At 46.8% G+C, this 19,279-nt stretch overlaps 1 protein-coding gene across 1 annotated transcript in view; it reads left to right on the top strand.

Moving 5' to 3' along the window:
• FRMD4A (FERM domain containing 4A) overlaps positions 1-19,279 on the top strand; it is a 290,837-nt gene that overhangs the window by 173,078 nt on the left and 98,480 nt on the right. The window contains exons 5-7 of the mRNA XM_025043396.1: positions 1,619-1,703; positions 13,939-13,995; positions 14,919-14,941. Of these exons, the coding sequence (XP_024899164.1) occupies positions 1,619-1,703; positions 13,939-13,995; positions 14,919-14,941 (165 nt within the window). The remainder of the gene's footprint in view (positions 1-1,618; positions 1,704-13,938; positions 13,996-14,918; positions 14,942-19,279) is intronic.

Here is a 19,279-nt window from a genome sequence, read left to right as displayed (position 1 = left end):
CCTTCCTTTCTTCATTCTTTATTAAAGTAAATCAAGCTTAGCTTATTTTGCTTTGAGATGTCAACTTGGTTACTGCATTTCAAGTCTCTGTTATCAGAGAACTGCTAGCTTGCAATTTTAGTTCCTCCCAGCCCCCTACAGACATTGAATGGAGGTTTCCATGTCCTAAAATACTGGCTTCAAAAGCAGGAGGCAGGTGCTTTTTTGGGCCGGGGGGAGGTAGGGGCAGAGATCAACCAGCCTTCTCATTCCCAGGCTTTGCAAGAATGAAGGCCGTAGCATAATTTCCAAAAATTCTGTAGACTCTCACATGATGGTGATCGCACTCACATCCATTGATGGACGGTATCTGCTAATCTCTGAAGTTACTCTGGGTTCGCTCACAGATGTAAGTGAATCTGTGTTGTATTAATCACAACAGCCTCGCACACATTTGAAGAACGATAGAAAATATCATTTACTTAGTCCACAGATGAGTCGCTAAGTGGTGAGCCGCGGACTTGACCTAGCGTTCGGACACGTTCTGTGCGCCTCATATAGTGTTGGTTTGTCCTTGTTGCTGTTGTGATTCTCGTTTTCGTCTGAATTAGGTTCCAGCATTTGAAGGCAGTGGACTTCTTAGGTGGAGGAACACTGACCGAGTTCCGCCGTCTCTTTTACAGTCTGGAAAACAAGCCCGGAGAGACTATGTGACTCGCCCTAAATCCCACGGAGCTGGGACCGGGTCACTGGTCTTGTGACTTGCTTATTTCGCCTCTCCCCCTCTCGGTACCCCCAGTTTCCACGAGGCAGGTACCCAGTGCCCTCCCAGAGTCGTCCCCCCCTCTCAGAGCCCTTCCCCCTGCAGGGCTCTGCATTTACGTCATCCCCTCTCCCCTTGACTGACTCACACCCCCTCGTGCAGCTGACCCGTACACTAGTACAAGTACCTTATCTAATTAAGGAATTTAATCAACTCCAAAGTCGATGTGTAAAGGCACATTTAAGGTAAACTTAATTTCAGCATGTTTCACCTTGAAAAAAAATCTATACGCTCCATCTGGATAAAAATTCAATTCTCATTTGGCTTAATATGCATTAATGTCATAGTGTTGAGAACATTTGCCACAGTCCCTGTGGATGAGGAGAAATCAGACCATACCTCACCACCATCGGGAAGATAGGTCATAGAGAAATTTCTCTATTTCATAGAGAAATAGGGCTTGTCGTCCCATGAAGCAGAGGAAATTATCTTTTAAAAATCCACCTCAGCAATGATTAGGACAAAAAAGTCATGTATTGAAAACAAATAATGTTTAAAAATGGGAAGCAGATAAGGAAAAAGAAAGTAGATGGTCAAGTTTAAGTCCACTCTAAGGAGTTAATGGCAGGCCCAGTTCTTCACGATGGTGAGAGGTGTCACGCAAGATGGTCCTAACCTGCCATAAATGGACTTGAAAAACAACTGTTTTCTCTCCAAAAGGAATCCTGTGAAAACAACCGACGATGCCTTTTTCTTTCGTTTATTTAGGGTTGGGCATTCAAGTCTCCGTGCCCCATCCTCTGGCTCAGAGGACATTCGATTATCTGGTCGGTCAGTCGATGCTTCTGTGGTTCACTGGCAGTTTTTGTCTTCCAGGTTCTACATAGAAAGCATTTCCTACCTAAAGGACAATGCCACCATTGAGCTCTTCTTTCTGAATGCTAAATCCTGCATCTACAAGGTAAGAACTTCCTCTTCCTGTTCAGAGTTTCCTATTGAAATTCCAAAGTATCATCTGAAGCTGGGAATCCCAAGGTGTTGCCCCGAACGTGATTTTATTGATTAGTAGAAGGAATTTATAAATTAATTACTGTAAATAAATGAGAACTCCGTGAAACTAAAGGTACCAGTTTAAATAATGTGCCTCCTTCCGATCCTGTCACCGTGTTTGTGGCTCCTTGAGGTGTTCCTTAACCTGATCCTAGAGGTCTCCTTAACCTGGCAACAGAGACAAACAGGAAGCCTAGACAAGCATGACAAATAATACTGGCCAATACTGGTAGTTCTCACTGGTCTGAATGAACTTCTTGTAACCTGATGCATGTACATCTGACCATTTTTAGATATTCTGGCAGTATCACTCAAATGGATGCTATTGGCACGTTGGATGGGACAATTTATTTTAATCGTGCTAAAACAGACAAAAAATTTACGGTCGTAACCGTCGCTAGGTACACAGTTCAGTGGCATAAGCACGTTGCGTTCACGTCCTCACCGTCCATCTCGAGAACTCTTTTCATCCTAAAGGACTGAAACTCGGTCCCCATTAAACACTCACTCTTCACCCTCCATCACCCAGCCCCTGGCAACCACCATTCTTCTGCCTCTATGAACTTGACCACCGCAGGGACCTCGTAGAAGTGGCATCCTCCGGGATTTGTCCTTTCATGACTGGCTCATTTCACTTAGTGTCATGTCCTCAAGGTTCCTTCGCGCTGCAGCCTGTGTCGGAAGTCCCTTCCTTTTTGAGGCTGACTGATACTTAATCATATGGGTTTACCACATCCTGTTTAGCCGTTGACCCATCAGGGGGACACTTGGGTTGCCTCCACCTTTGAGCTAGTGTGACTAATGCTGCTGTGAACACGGGGTTATAAATATCTGCCCACATCCCTGCTTTCACTTGATCTGGGTGTATACCCAGAGGTGATACTGCTGGATCATGTGGTGGTTCTATTTTTTATTTTTTAAAGAACTGCCATGCTGCTTTCCATAGTGACGGCACCAATTTTATATCCGTAGCAACGGTGCAGAAAGGTCCCAATTTCTCCACATCCTCACCAACACTTGTTGTTTTGGGGTTTTTGGATAGTTGCCTTCTAAATGAGGAGGGGATGGTATCTCCGTGCGGTTTTGATTTGCATCTCCCTACAGATTAGTGATATTGAGCACCTGTTCAAATGCTCACCAGCCTTTGGTGCATCTTCGTCAGAGAAATGTCTAGTCAAGGGACAGTCCTTAATTGAGTGGGACAGTCGCTTGTTTCCAGTTCCCCCAGCTGCTAGCAGTGTTTCCTCTCATTGGACACCTACACACCCCTCCCTGGGGAGAGGGCCTTGCAGCAGAGCCCCCCGGGCTGAGAACCACTGCTCAGAGAACACATTGAAAGTCAACCCCGCTCTGCTGACCCCCAGCATGCGCCTGTGTCTCGGGAGAGCCGCCTTCAGCACGCCACCTTGAGCGGCTCGTTCCCAACACGGAGAAGGCCCGCTGACACGTGTCCGGGTCGCACTGTGACAGGCTGGGTGCCGAGTGCTTTCTGTAAGTTGTGTGGCTGCCTCGACACAACACCTCTGAAAGGAATTCTGCGATTCGGCCCTGTGAGGAGGATGAGGCCCAGAAAGGTCATAAGATCCTGAGGTCGCGTATCTCCTTAAATGGCAGTGTCCGTGGGGTCGAAGGTGGACGCCTGACTCCAGATCACAGAGCTCGGTCACCCTGCACCTGGGAGGGCAGACTCTCCCTAGGGTGGCGAATGTCCCCGAAGCCAGAGAACTTCAAAGCCAAGTGCCCTGTTTTGAAGCAGTCCGTGGCTGTACTGAGTCCTTGCCCGGCAGATCCCCCTGCCTCTGTTTTCACATAACTAAACCCAGTTTGAGGGGATCGCAGGAACCCACTAACCATTAAAACATGCGCGCGCACGCACACACACACACACACGATTTGAAATGGGGTATCGGCCATCACTCTTCCTTCTGGAAGTGCTTCAGCACATTCATGACACAGAATAGTTCCACCAAATGCAAATATTCAAAGTAATGAGGGCCTGGTAGTGATCAAATGCAGCTCTGTGAAAGGACCTCACTTGGTGACAGCTGCTGAGCCAGAACTTAAACTGGGCTCACACCCAGAGCACGCAGACTAAAGTATTTTGGGTTTTTGCTGAATGGAGGGAAAAGCCACGAAATGTAGTTCCAGGAACTTACAAGTTCCTTCCTCTCTCTAAGCCTTTGTTTTCTCATTATAAAGTGGTCATGGTAATACCAGCCTAACATACCTCACAGGTCAGGAGAGTAACTGCTGGCTCTTTAATGAATAAGAAAGCACTTTCGAAAACGATTGGGGATGAAAAGTGAGCACTGTCCACCAGGTGGCAGACGTGGGCAGAAAATGTCTGGAAAGTCACTGAACTGATGAAATCTCCTTAAACCCTGGCAGGTGAAAAGTTACCCCAGATCATAACACCTGGGCAGAGGAAGAGAGATCGTCTCCCTCTCAGGGTTGCTCAGTTTAGTCTAGTTCTTTTTTTTTATTAGGCTTATTGGGGTAACATTGGTTAATACAATTATATAATTTTCAGGTGTACATTGTAATTTGACATCTATATATTCTCTTGTGTGATCACCACCCAAAGTCCAGTTTCTTTCAGCTACCATATATTTGATCCCCTTTACCCACTTCACCCTCCACTCGCCTCCCTACATTTGACCCCTTTACCCCGTCTACCTCTCCCCTCCTACCCCACCCCTTACCCTCTGGTAACTACTTGTCCATTAGTTGTAAATTCTGAGCTGGAGCTAAGGACTCTATTGCTTCTGAGGACTCTGGGATTTATGGGAAATCAAAAAAAAAATTCTCAGGACTAAATATTACTCGTCCCCCAAGTACAAGTGGTGACTGACGTGTTCAGAGCCAGCCACGTTTGGGATCACAGCACCCACAGAAGCAGCCTGGCAGATGACCTGGGGGCTGTGTCTCTCCAGAACCCCTGCTGTCCCTTCTCGGGATCTGTACTAGAGCTGGGTCATGCAGGTGGCCCAGGGATGGCTGTTCCAAAGTTTGTATAGGAGACCAGATCGCAAGACCGCCCCGTCATCAAAAATAATATTTTCATTTGCATAAATTGACACGGCGTTTATAGAAGTTTTTTCACATGTGTTATCTCATTCGTGCCTCATGAGTGAGGTTGAATGGGACACATTAAGTTTCTAGGAGGAGGACACTGATATCAGAGAGGGTAAGGGACATACTCAAAGAACTCGGAAGTGATTGAACAGGAAGTGTGACCTGTCTTGCATAGTTGTAAATGTGTGAAGACATTGGAGTTCCAGAAGCCGAATGACTATGCTTTGAAGTTTAGATTTGGTGTCCTACAGACGTAGGTTCCCTTCCCAGCTCCGCCTCTTAGTAAATGCAATAAATGTGGGCATTTTCTGCAACGTCACCATGCTTAATTTTCCTCTTTGGTTTGCAAGGATAGTAAAAGACCCTTCTGCAACCTTCTCAGGAAGATTAAGTGGGATAAAGCATGAACACAGTTAGCACCATGCCAGACACACTGTTAGCTCCCATTGAGACAGAACCGAGACAGAACCGCTCACTTGGGTTCAGACGCGAGGTGTTTATATTGGCTGTGAGCTTTGATCCGTCCACGCTGCCAGAGGCTGGTGCCCGATGTGTAATCTGCAGGCGGTGCTGATACCCGAGGCTTCGGCTGGCCCGGCACAGGTTTACTGTATCAGCTCGCTCCCTGTTTCCTGGTCAAATGGTTCCTACAGTGTACTGGAATCCAAGTCGTTCAGATAAAATAAGCTATTTATTCATGCTCTTTCCAGGTCGCTCTGTCATTCACTTTTGAAAGCATTCGTGTTTATTTTTATCAGAGTAACATAGGACACAAACGGGGGAAAAACAGAAGGCAGCAGGAAAAAGGAAGACTGAATATGAGGTGGATTGACTACATGAGAGCAGCTGTAGGCATGAGTGCACAGGGGCTGAGCAGGGCGGCTGAGGACAGGACACTGCACACGCCTCGTTCAGAGTCACCAGGAGTCCGAGTTCAGTGGCATGAAACACACATGGTCTATGACACAGCTTAAAAGCCAAATGGTTCCAAGAGGCTTATTATGAACAAGAGCCACACACACCCCAAGTCTCCCCACTTTCAACCATTTTAGCTGTTTCTCCTAGTATTTGCCCCTCTATTTCCAAATAATCGGCAAAGGGCGTTATTCCTTGATTTATCCATTTTAGAGATATTGAGCTCCTGTGACGAGAGGCAAGGATTCAAGTCTCCTGTACAGCCATCCGCACTGTCCCTTTCCCCATTTTCCCAGTGTGGCTTGGGAGCCACAGCCGTCAGCGTTACAGTATTATGACTAATGCAAGTAGCGTCCTATGTTTGTGATTCCTTTTTTAGATAACCAGTTGTTTTACCTAAAGGTAATAATTGCCTTGTTGTTACTTGTTTCTCTGCACCCATCATCTCTTTTCCCAAAAGTGCCTACAGGTTCCCAAAGGCATGTCGACATTCATTTCCAAATACATCAGGCAGTAATTCCATCGGCTCCTCTCTTTGCTTTGGTTTTTGCCGTTGGCTGCCTTTGTTGTTTTTCCTGGGACCTCCCTTTTGGAGCCCTCTGTCCTTTTTCTCCGGTCTGGATGTGGCCTTATTTGCAGCCCTCACAACAGGACACCTCTTCCCCCTCTGGACATGTCTGCGCCCCTACTCTGCTGTGTGTCCTCTGTGCCCTGGATCCTCCGTCTTCCTGTGTTTTGTTTTACACCATTGTTTCCCTGGAGCACATCCTGCAGTAAAGCCAGAGAGCGTGCACAGGGGAAGTCACATGGGCGCCTGCATATCCAGGAAAAGTCTCTGTTCTGCCTTCATATCTGATTCATAGTTGGACTGAATGTGGAAATGCAGGTTTCTCTCAGGATATCAAAGGTGTTGCTTCACCTGGTTTGATCTCTCATCTCTCTTATTTTCCACCTCTGTCTTTTTATTCTCCTTCCTAGGAGATTTCATCCATATTCTCATTAACCTCCTCTTGTTGATTTTTTAACCTTTGCTGTTGTTTTTAATTTCCAAGACTTCATATTACCTGGTTTATACATACATACATACATATATATATATACACACACACACATACATACATGTATACATATATATACACATACATATATATATACACGTATATATATATATATATTCCTATCATCTTTGAACTTTAGATCCTCTTATTGCTCTGATAGTATTGATTATCATACATGTTCTGTTTCCTTTCTGTTCCCATCCAGTTCTTTTTGGTGTGTGTAGGAGGCTGTTCTCACTTGTCTGTTGATCCTGGTCTGTCTATCCATATTTATGAATGAAGCACTTAAAAGCTAACGGATGCCCCCACAGCCCAGGTAGGGACGGTCCCCCGGTGGGTGTCCCTGTGGAGTGACGCAGGGACTAGCTCTTTCCGTGGGAACCCCAGGTGTCGGCGTCTGGCTGTCTTTCCTCATCTGTCAGAGGAGGGCCTTCCTGCTTCCGTCCGGGGCCTGTGTCCCGGACACAGTCCCCTTTCAATTCCTGCGCTTTCCGTCCGCTTCATCCCAGCTTCCCGTTCATCTTCTCCGGGCAGCACACCTGAGGTCCCTTCCACAGCAGCAAAGTGAGGGAAGGCTTTTTGTTTTATTATTTTTTTCCAAACTACGCATACCACCTTCCTACTTTCAAGTCTTCCTTGGCCGGGCGGCAGGAAGCATGACCACGGTGGGTTTCTCTCTGACTTCCCCCTGCTTTCTACAAAAAAGAGCAAGACGATACAGTCGTCCTCTGTCCAAGCTGTCGAAGACTAGACCACAGTCGGCAGAGAGCAGGGCCGTAACCGTCCAGTTTAAGTGCAGCAGGAGGGAGTATAAAGTAGGGTCACCGACACCCCACGTGGCCACCCGCTCCCACAGCACTTCGGATGTGTTTTAACTCACTAAGGTGACAGGTGCGGTGGCCAGGGGCTGGAGGGAACGCGTTTAGAAATCTGCCTGGTTCCGTGGAACGCTTCCCATGGGAATTGTGCCTGGGGACGTTGTGTGTTCCCTCGGGAGTGATGAGAAAGCAGAGCTGTGCTGCCAGATTTTCCATCTGGCTCTGTCTTTGGATGTGGCCTCCTCCTTCATCAACTGAAGAGGCCCATCGGTCAGCCTCCCAGGAGGCAGTGGGCGCGTCACACGACGCAGGAGCGGTCGGGTGGACGTGGATGCTCATCTCAGCTCTGTCCCCACCGTCAGGCTGCAGGTTCGAATCCTGCCCGAAATCGCCGTCAAAAATGAGTCACCGCAATAATTTTCAGGAGCCTCGCGAACAGCAAGCGCTAGGTCCTAAAATGTCAACATCTGTTTAATTTTTTAGAAGGAATCCCATAGATTATAGATCTTAAATTTGGAAGGGAAAGAAAGAAATCTGAGATCCAGCCCTGAATATTCTTCACAGAGGGACAAGGAAATTGGCTCCAACACCGAAAGGCCGCTGTTTCCCTTCAGGCCTCATTAGGAGTGATTTGGTTCTTCTGTGATTTAAGTTGGGCAAAGTGAGGGACTGGTCAGAATGACTAACTGCTCAATTATGAATCTCATGTTCAAACCAGTATAGCTTTGCCCAGACGTGAAGAGTTTGGCCATCCACTTTTATGTCACATTCAAATTGTACTTGATCTCAACACTTACCTCATCCAAGGATGATAACCAAAGAAGCAGGACCTGTGGACACCACCTGAAGATAGACTGAAATGTGCCTCTTTGGGCTGGAAGAAAAGTTGGCGCGAGCGTTTCTCTGAGTGAATTTTCATGATCGCCTTCCATAAGCTATCACTGAATCAGGCGCGTAGTCAGTGTTCAGTAAATTCTTTTTAACTGATTACGTTCCAATCTCAAGGAGCGAGGATTCATGTGTTTCCTAGGAAATTACCAAGTTTGGTGCCTCCATGTACCCACTGAGAGCTGATCATGTCAGAAAAGAAAGAGCTTCAAATTCCTGTTTTATACGTGCCAAGGGGTCTTGTCCAGCCTTCTTTTCTGAGATGTCCACGTTGGTCTTATTGGAGCTTAAATAATCAGCCGTGGGCCACGTTTGTCTCTTCGGTCTAAAATACTATCACTCTTATTGGAATTGAAATAAGCAGTCTTTATCCAAAATCTTCAAAGGGCTTTGCTAACGAGCAACATGATGTCATCTCTGAAGAGGAGAGAAACGAAGCCCAGAGTCAAGTCCCACAGGACAAAGGAAGCAACCGAAATATTAGTCTCAGAATTTCAGAATCGCCGTCCTTAGCTCTTAGTTCGATTATTGCAGGTGTAGTGTCAGAGAATGGAAGGACAGAAGGACAGACAGGGGCTTTTGTTTTCCACTGTAGAAATAAACTCACGTGGACTGTGCCCATGACCTCTACAGGATTGCCTGGGGTCGTGACACAGGCTGCATGCTGACAGCAGGGGCCATCCCCGTGCCACAGAGAGAGAGGGGTGGCCCAGCAGTGCACCACAGTGGATCATCAGGCAAACATGAAGTGACTCGACTGATGAAAAACTGGCAAAGGGCTAAAAAGAGCAATTGTGCGAGATCGCATCAGCCTTATCACACACCACGGCCCCTGTTTGTCTGGGGGCGACTTCGTGCAGTCATGACGAGTTGTGCAATGAGGCGGGGCAGTTACACAGCCACCGGGAGGCAAAACGTGGGCATCGGGACCCGCTGGGGTTGATATGCACAGGGACCGATACACACACGCACGATGCTGCCCACCTCTTTAAAAATACATATCTTCCTGAAGATTCCTATATATGCCGAAAAATACTGAAGAACGGGCAGAACTGGAGTTCAGATGGTCTATAAACACCAGTGAGCGACAGTAAATATACAGACGTGATCTTTAGTGTGTCTAGGGTCTGCATTTACACCTCACCGAACTCGGTAAAATAATTGGAAGAGAAATCATCCGCATTCTGCTGCTGAGGAAGACGGAACTCAGGGAAATCAGGTGACTCGTTCAGTGTGCCGGAGCTGTCGGGGGGTTTTGCGGGGCTGGACGTAGCCCCGGGAACTTTCAGGTGAGAGTGGAAAGGGTCTTAAGGAGGACAGCAAGGAACTGTCATCTTTAGACGTTTCAGGGTAAGAAGAAAGGCGGCCACAGTTGGCGACGAGGCATTAGGGCAGCCATCGGGCCAGCCCTGCCTGCCGTTCTGAGTGGACTCTGCAAAGGCCATTCTCACCGGCATCTTCTCCACTGACCACGTGGCCCTTCAGTCCCATTTTCTGTTCCAGTTTTCTCGTTAATCTTACGTGACATTTGGAATTTCTGTGGTTCCTGGCCACAGAGGGATGCTTTGCATTACGAGTCTCTGTTGAGTGGCAAGGCCCCCACCGCTTCCCTCAGAGGCAGGGGATGGTGGCGAGATCCTGCAGGCCTTGGGGCTCTTGGAGAAAGTCCACCACACCTGGCACTTGGCATTCCCGTGGGGCTCCGTTTGGAACACTTGGAGACCCTCAGATGGAAATCTTTCTGAGAATATCATCAGCCACTATATAAGCTGCTGATGAATGACCTCAGGCCTCTTCCTCAGCTACTTAATCACCTGGGGTAAAACCACGCTGAGGGGGAGGAGCTGGGGCCATCCTCCCTAGCCCCGCTCTGAACGCACATGCACACACCTGCAGACGGGCACATTTTGCCTTCCTCTACCATTTTTCAAAAGATCAAAGGAAGCAGCTCACATTATCCAGTGGTACGTGAAACAGATGCCCCCAAATACACACCAAATGGCCACGATCCCTACCAGACGTCACATTCTCGTCTACCACCATTCCCCCACTGACCGGGGAGTCTGAAGATAAAATTATTGCATGCCCAGCAGACCCCCTAGATTCGCAGGCAAGATTCTAGCTCAGCAAACAGCCCTGCAGGCACCCCATCCCAAACGGCTCAGAGAGCATTGGGGGCACAGAGAAATGTCACACCAGCAGCGCCTGGCTGGTGCCCCGCGAGAAATGCCTGCGGGCCTTCCCGGAAGGGTCTTCTCCTGCTCCCCCATCTTCTTTCCCATTTTGTACTTAGTCAAGGGAAAACTCAGCGCCCCTGGAAAGTGTGGGTGTTTTACACACCCACCGTCTGGTCCCATTCAGCTTATTTTCTCTGCGTGAGCAGAAACACACGAAAGAAGCCACCTCTGGTTGACAGAGGGGTCAGGTGAGAGGGAGGTAGAGTCGTCTTTTAGATGTTCTCTGGCAGCAGGTGCCTGGAGGAGGATCTCCGGAAACATCTATTCACGCCTCTACCCGGGAACTCGGCTGTCAAGGTTTGAAGTGCGATGGGAAGTATGTGGCGTGGGCAGAACGTCTGTCGGCAGCTCTGTGCCATCGCGGTGAATTTTCAAAGGTACAATCAGCTGGGAGGGCCAGGTGTGACGGGGAAAGGTATTAGGAACAGAAGACATCAAGGAATCCGGCAGAGACTGCGGGGTAGGCAAGTATTTTCTTCCCAACCGGAAACGCGCCTTCCCGTCATCCTAAACTGGTCCCTACGCTCCCCGTGTAGGTCTCTGTCCTGACCCCTGGGAGGACAGACAGTGAGATGATTCTTGAACGCGGCCAAGACGAAGGAGACAAAGCGAGAAATCAGAATGCAGCCCTCTTTTCCATCGGACTTTGCACGTGTGTGGATGTCTGGGCCACTTCTCCCTCTAATGGGTCACATTTCGCCTCTCACTGTTCGGTATCTTCACTGGGAAACGGTCAGAGTCAGAGTTGGTGAAAACACCCCAGCGAGAGGCTGGTTCCCACTCCACCCGAGGACAGACACAGTGAGAGAGAGCTTGGGCGAATCAGGTCGGACATTTCATGGTGCATTTTCAATAGCTTTACTCTGAAAAACAGTACATTATAATTAGTGTTCACTGCAGGTTAGTGTCCAGCAGTCTCTGGGGACTGCACAATGGGTTGTGTAAAGGAAGATCACATTTCCAAGACCTCGCTCCGCCTCCCCCACCCTGCCTCTCCCCACAGTGTCCACATCCTCATCAGCAGACGAGTCAAATAATGGACTCGGAGCTGTGTTCACACAAGGGTTGTTTTCTGAAGGTCGGTTTGGAGTTGCACGTTAGCCAAGCCGCTCCTCGGATATTAAATATTAGCCACCGCTGACCTCTGGCTGCAGCACAGCTGTAAATGTTTGACAGAACACACATCCCAGAGCACTAAGCCGAGGCTCTGTCAAGTACACAGGAGTCACCGCAGGATGCCGATGGGGATGGCAAGGAATGTACTGAGGTGAGAAACGGTCCATCGTGGAAACCCTGGACGGATTTTCTGCTCAATGTGCACTGTGAAATGATTTACATCCTGGTGGGACCTGGTCATGCCCGAAATGCACAGCTAGGCGTTCCTGCACCTGCCAGCTCTGACAGTCTGTGTCTACTGCAGCGGCCATAAAGCTCCTGTAGCTGGTTAAGCGTAAAGAATTATGGTCCCCCATTCTTCTCTTAGAAGCCCACACTTCTAAGGGGGTTCAACAGCAAACATTGCAAATCCTAAGCCCCAAAGAACCCGAATGATGTCTTTCCCTCGAAAGATACAGTCTTGCTTCAGCGCACTGTTTCGAATTTCAGGGGCCAGCCAGTTCTGGACCACAAAGAAAAATCAAAATCCATGACTCAGGGTTCAGTGTGTAATTCCAGTGGAAAGTAATTCCTGTTTTAGCCACCTTCGATGACAGCTGTGGTTCTGAGATGCGTTGGCCAAGGCCGAGGCCCGACCGATTTGGAGGAATGCACGCCCTCGGGAGGCCACATGCTGGGCAAGAGGTTTGGGGGTCGTGTCCAGCTCCATCACGGCCTCGAAGGCCTCGTGACTTTGGGCAAGTCCCGTACAGTCTTGCGTTTCTGATCTCGGTGTGAGCAGGGTCTGGGCTGGCTGCCCCTAGGTCTGTCCAACCTCTCACTTTCTATGCTCCTGTCACTTGCTGCAGGATCTAGTGATGTGGGAAAGAAAACAGAAGGTGGACGTTCCTATTAAACGCTTGATGACAGAAGCCTGCCGTCCGTTCGTTTGGTTATGGCTCTTTCGTGCCGACGGGCTCCGAGTTGCCCTTTGAGCTGAACTATACGTAGCAATACAGAGTCGTGCACGTAAATGAGTTAGGAGAGTAGATCTCATGCTGGTAAAGGTTTTTACCACTCACATGCAGGCGTGTGTGTGTGCGCGCGCACACACACACACACACACACACACATACACCCATGCACCCAGAGGGACACCAGGGTACTTCTGGAGGTGGTGGATATGTTTATTACTTTGAATGTGGTGATGGTACACAGGTGTTTGCATATGTCCAAACTCATCAGATCGTATATATCAACATGTCCGTTTTTTTGTATATATCAGTTATACCTCCATAAAGCTACTTAGAAGGGAGATAAGAACCACATACATATTGGGAAAACATGTATATTAGTTTCTTTCAAAAGGTTTATGTCCTTCGAAGACCATGTTTACAGATCATGATTAAATGTCTGGGGGAAGAACCAATGGGCCGGAAGCATTCCTAAGCTTCGACTGTGCAATAGTGCTGACCAGTAGAACCTCCTGCACTGACAGACATGGGCTGTGTCTGCTCCGACACCACGGCAGGCAACGGCGACATTGAGCTAAGTGCGTGCATGAGAGAAATGTGACCACCGAGAACTGTATCTTTGGCGCTATTTAGTTTTAATTTACAGACTGACAATCCTATGATAACATGTCCTTCAATAAAGCCTTCCTCCTCCTGGTTCTGAAGTGAGCGTTTACGAAGAAAATGCAGTTGGTTATCAAGTAACCTGACTCCATGGATGATTCAGATGAACAGATTTGTACAAAGCCAGGACTGACCCATGCCTTCATTTCTCGTGAAGGTTGAAAGATGAGGCCTTCGAGACGACCACGTAGGCTCAGGGCCCCTGGGTCCATTCTGGCCAAGAGCTGTGAAAAGCGTGTCAGGGAACCCTTAGGGCCAGGTGATTCAGAGACGTTGCCTGGGGGACCAGAGAGCGTCTGTCAGCGTCTGAGATTCTGGGGACTCCCTAGGAAAGGAAGGCCAGGCCTCTTTTTGGGGGGAGACCTCAGAAAGCAGTTGCTGTTACAACGCCAACCCCACCTTCCTTGTCGGTCTCCCTTGCAGGAGCTGATAGATGTCGACAGCGAAGTAGTGTTCGAATTGGCCTCCTACATTTTACAGGTAAGTTCTCCTCTCCTGACCATACGCGGAAGAAGAGGGGTAAGACTGTGCATGCACGGTCAGCGGCCACGTCCACAGGCCCGGGGTCTCCTTAATTGTTTTTAGCCACGATCGGGAAAGAGCTAGTAGGGACAACACACTGTGGCAGTAAATAGGAGCTTCTGGTATTCCAGAATTTTAAGACGGTGCCTCTCTGTGCAAATTCAAATAACCTGAGCCTCGGGGAAACTGAGATCATTCTGTAACCCCATTTTCTTCAGGTTTGGCGCTCTCCCCCACTCTGGAGAAAGCCAAGTAAATAGCAAGAAGTAATTGCCAAGAGAATCACTTCACACCCCCTGGGAAGATAAGGAAAAGACTTTTAGCTTTATGAAAAAAAAAAAAAAAAAAAAAAAGAGGTATTACTATTAGCAACAATGGCAGGAGAAATAGAAATGACGTCATTCATTTGTCCCTTTGACGAAGATTGATTGGCCACCAACTGCGTTCAGGGCATTAGGCTACATTTACCAGAGGTTCCAGGTCCCTGCCACCAGGAGTCTTCAGAATGATGGGGACATAGTCCACAGTACAAGACAGAACAACAAGTAACACAAGATATAGACCGTTCTACCCAGACACACATTCAGATTCATCATCTACGGACTAGAAAAAGTTAGACCAGATCCTACAGGTGGCAACTTGTATTTTGTCACGATAACTCACTTCCTTTGGGTAGAACTTGTTAAAGTCTAATTTAGCATTTCACGTTTAAGTGGCAAACACATGCATCCCTTCTTAATTACATTCCCATCGCTGATGGGACCACAGCGGTCATAAGCTGGGCTTATTTGCGGGGCGCTGTGAGGACTGTAGAATGTATTTCAGGGTCTGTAACACTGGACTGGAATGTTGCACTGATGCTGCATTTTTTTCTTCTGCAGGAGGCAAAGGGAGATTTTTCTAGGTGAGTTTACAGAAGTTTTTGTTGTTGTTTAAAAAGGTATTATTTTGCATCTCTATTCATGGAAAGTATTCTCTCTTTTGTAAGAGGACAGTTTATTGACAATATCTAGTATGACATCCAACTCTCAAGTTGATGATTAAAGCGGATACACCAGGCATAGAAAATATAGTACTAGCCAGGAAGATGTTCTGTAGTAAATAAAAAGCCTAGAGGTTACTATAAGGCTGAGGTGAGGACCCAGAGTCACACATGGCCATTGTACGGAGGTTTCTCAGGTTGTCCCAGGGTCTCTGAAAGCCTTGACTCACCACTGGGGCATGGATAATGCTGCAGAGAACCCTGGCAGCCCTGACACAGAGGTTTTATTTTATTTTTCCCTCTGTTTTAGTCCCCGACCCTCAAGAGACAAAATAGGGAGATGCTGCTCATGAAAGTATTAAAACAAGAATATCCTGCTTCCATTTCTCTTTCTTCTGCAGACATTGTATCATGTGAGAGGGGATGTAGCCAGCCTTGACCCCCGGGAAACCTTCTGTAATAGCCCACACTGCCGTCTTTCCCTTCATGGCATCCAGCACTGCCTGCTGTTCCCCAGTGTGGCTGACTTGCCTCTCAATCCCTCAGGGTCCCTGCAAACTTTGCAGAGCACGGGGTTGTAGGCATCCACCAACAGAGACAGCCCTCATTCCTGGGATTCTGTGGCATCCAACCCCCCCGAGGGAAGTCCGGGAGAGCCCCATTCTTTTAGAATCAAGGTCTAGAGGCAGAAAGACCAAACCACACGTACGAGAAAAATGAATCTTCGGGATATAGGATTCTGGCCCATCGATAAGAAATCAGCAAAATCGGTATTAAACAGAAATCATACCTCTCCTCCAGGAATGAATGCATGTGGTTTCTCATGTTTTGTGGGGTTTGATCTGTAAATGCAACATAAACTGCTTTGGTCGGTGGCCCACCTGTATTGTCTACCCTCTCAAGTTCTTGCTGACTGGTTCTTCAGGTCTTAGCTGCTTTCTCTGTGCTCTCTGTGCGTTTCTAAGGCTTTCTAGCAAAACCTGAAGGCTGTGTCCTCACTCACATATCTCAACAAGAGCTCAGAATTATTTTATGATCTAAAACAAGGATTGGCGAACATTTTCTGTAAAGGGCTGGACAGTAAATATCTTGGGTTTTGCAGGCCATGCAGTCCTGTTGCAGTTACTCAGCTGACCCTTTATTAAGCACAAAAGCAGCCACAGACAGCCGGCAGTGTTCCAATAAAACTTTATAGAGTCGAAAATCTGAATTTCGTATACATTTCCACGTATCACGACATAGTCTTCTTCTTTTGATTTTCCCTTCAACCAATTTAAAAAATGTAAAAGCCAAGCTTCGTTCCCAGGCCATGTGAAAACAAGCAGAGGGCTGGATCTGGCCAGTGGGGTGTAGTGTGTTGACCTCTGATTCTAAAACGCAGTCCCTTTGGCTCAGTTTGAATATTTGCCTAAGGAGACCTCCAGGCCCCTTTTATTTAGGTTTCCCAAGTTCTTGCTAATAAAGCAGAGGTAGTCATTTTTTATTTTTAACTAAGGCTTTTTTATAGCCTTAGTAGGAGGCCTTGAACACTGTAGGTGGCCAGTCATCATTCACCGAATTTGTTGAATGAAACATTTTCAGGATAGAGAAGCTACACTTTGTCATATGTTTTTTGTTTGTTTGTTTTTTGTTTGGGTTTTTTTTTTTTTTACTTTGTTACTTTTTTATGCCTTTCCTTTGGTGTTGGAGTTTGGGGATTTGGGTATGTGCAGGTTACAGAGGTTTCGGGAGTCCCATGAAAAATGGTTTAATAGTCACAGATCCAGTGGCTTCCATTGTCTAGTCTACTTTCTCTGGAGATACTTTTTCCCCCCTTTGCTTTTGCCAGCTCTGACCTCTGCTGTAAATATTATTTATTTTTGAGAGTGCCCTGACAGGCTGGAATGTGAACTGTGGACAGCATTATCTGGCCCTGCAGATCATGGGAATGTGTGGTCAAGGGGTCTCCAGGGGGCAGGAAGCGAAAGCCTGGCCTGGCAGTAACTCATGGCCCCCTGACGAGCTTGTGGAATGCCAGCTCGTTGGCTTCAGAGAAACAAAGGATCCTAGTTGGGCTTCATTTGTCAAAGTGCTGCCTCGCAGTGGGTCTGGAGCAGCAGCTGTCTAGAGAGAGAAATAGCTGTCAGGGGAGGGAGAGGTCAGACACCTCATCCAGGTCAGTTTATCTCCTCCGGTCACCTCCCAAGGTAGACATGATCTGTGGTTACATGGGACTGACTCCCTGATAAACATCCGTTGTCTCTGACAGCCCCGTGGTTAGCAGGCTCGGGTGGCCAGGAGTTTGGGAAGAAGGGAAGTCATTCTAAATTCCTCTTCCCAACCACCTCCAGGAAAATCCGCCAAACATTGAAGGTGACCACATTTGGTTCGGTGTCTGGACATTAGACATTTTAGACGTCCCATTGTCATAATTTAGTATTGTAGGAAGTTGTTAATGCCCTGTTCATAATTTGTGGAGGACTACACAATGTTCGTTTTATTTAACTGAGTGGCTTGGACTTATTTTCATACCCTGTAAATATAATGTGTCCCTGAACAACATCAGTAAATGAGATGTCAGTTTAGAACATGCCAAACACTGGGGAAGGCTTTCCTAGAACACATGGTCCAGGGCTTAATTCTAACCTTTTCTAGAATCTAGAGGATCAAATAACCTTTTAAACTAATGGTTGCACCCAAAAGGCAAATTAACTCTTTCGTAGCCTGAGCGTCCCGAATCTATAACTTCCTGAGAGGCTATTTTGCCCAGGAGGCGATGACTCTGTACATTTACATTTCAATAAATATATACAAATGGCATTTATGCAGAATGAGTATTACAAATCTACAAATTATGGGAGCAACTTTCCTTGAAGGACAAGAGGAAGAGGGTTATTTTCACAGAAGGGAAGTCGAAAGTGCTGACTGACTTTCATAGAAAGAGAAGTAGAGGACAGCCCGGAACGGTAACCGCGCTTTCTCATGAAACCCGCAGGCTGTTCTGTTTCCTCTTTCCGACTCTTTTTGCTCAGCAGACCCCTGAAGCCTTATTCTTACGTAACTCTCTTTTCTCTCCGATTAGGGGAAATGCTCACTTCCTTGTCTTATTGAACTTTACAATGAAATATGGGGGTCAGCGTTGCTGAACGAAAAAAGGCTGAGGTCTAGGTAGATAAGGAGAATTGCCCATGATAGGAAAAAAATAGATGTCATGCATGTTCCCGTTCTAACATATGACGGACAGTTTGTAAGATAGCATGAAAGGTCCAGGAAATAGTCTTATCTAAAAACAATATTTTCCCCCTTGTATTATTTTCCTTAGTACAGCATGTAGTTGTCGTATTTCATTTCCTGGTGTATATCTGTGTGAAAAAACGAACGTCCATCAACAATCACGAAATCGGTAGAGTCGGCATTTGTTTAAAAAGGAATAGATGAAGAACTGTTAACCACGGCAGCTTGATAGGCGAGTATTGGGTTGAGAAGGGTCCATATAGTTGAAAAACAAAATGTTCTCATTTGATAATCACTGTGGAACATTAGTCAGTTAGCTTACTCTGTGATATTTATATACATTATTCAGCACAAACTCTGCAGTGGTTTGAGTGCTAAGCACTGGCATTTTCTAGTTAAAAAAAAATTAACCTTGGGTCATTGTAGGAAAGTAGTATTCTCTTCTTTAAAAAGGTCAACAGAAGGAACACCTCATTTAATGACGTTCGAATTGTAGAGTTACATTCTAATTCAGTAGAAGACTTATTGCTACACTGTATTAACCAAGGCGTTTCAAAAACTTGATTTTTGTGTCTTTTTTCCCCTGAGAGGACCTTAACTGAAAACCCAAGCTCCGTACTCTGGTTTTGAGAATCGCCTCACTTTTTGCTTTCTGTCAGTCCTTCTAAAAGTGTGCCAACAAAAACAGATGTAAAAAAAATTTTTTTAAACAATATTTTACCAAATCAGTGAATTGATTAAAAAATATTTTATGCCAAACAGCACAAATAAAGGCCCAAATCATGCTCCCTTTGTTATGAAGAATCATCGATACGTTAACAGGGACTACTAAAAAACATCTGTTACATAGAATTTTTTGCTAACAAGATTTATTGAAACCAGATCACTACAGCTGTGTTACCCTGGGCCGTCTGTTGGGACCTGGAAATATCTTTGTTACAGAGGACCGGATATGCTGATGCTGGTCATTAAAACAGGATTCTACCAGCATGAGATTTATTAGGGCCAGGAAGCAAGCAGCACCTGAAAAAGGCTATAATACTAAGG

Source organism: Pteropus alecto, unplaced genomic scaffold (genome assembly GCF_000325575.1).
Source record: "Pteropus alecto unplaced genomic scaffold, ASM32557v1 scaffold11, whole genome shotgun sequence".
Taxonomy (NCBI): Eukaryota; Metazoa; Chordata; class Mammalia; order Chiroptera; family Pteropodidae; genus Pteropus; species Pteropus alecto.
Note: the sequence above shows the minus strand (reverse complement) of the source record. Positions and strands in the feature narration are given on the sequence as shown.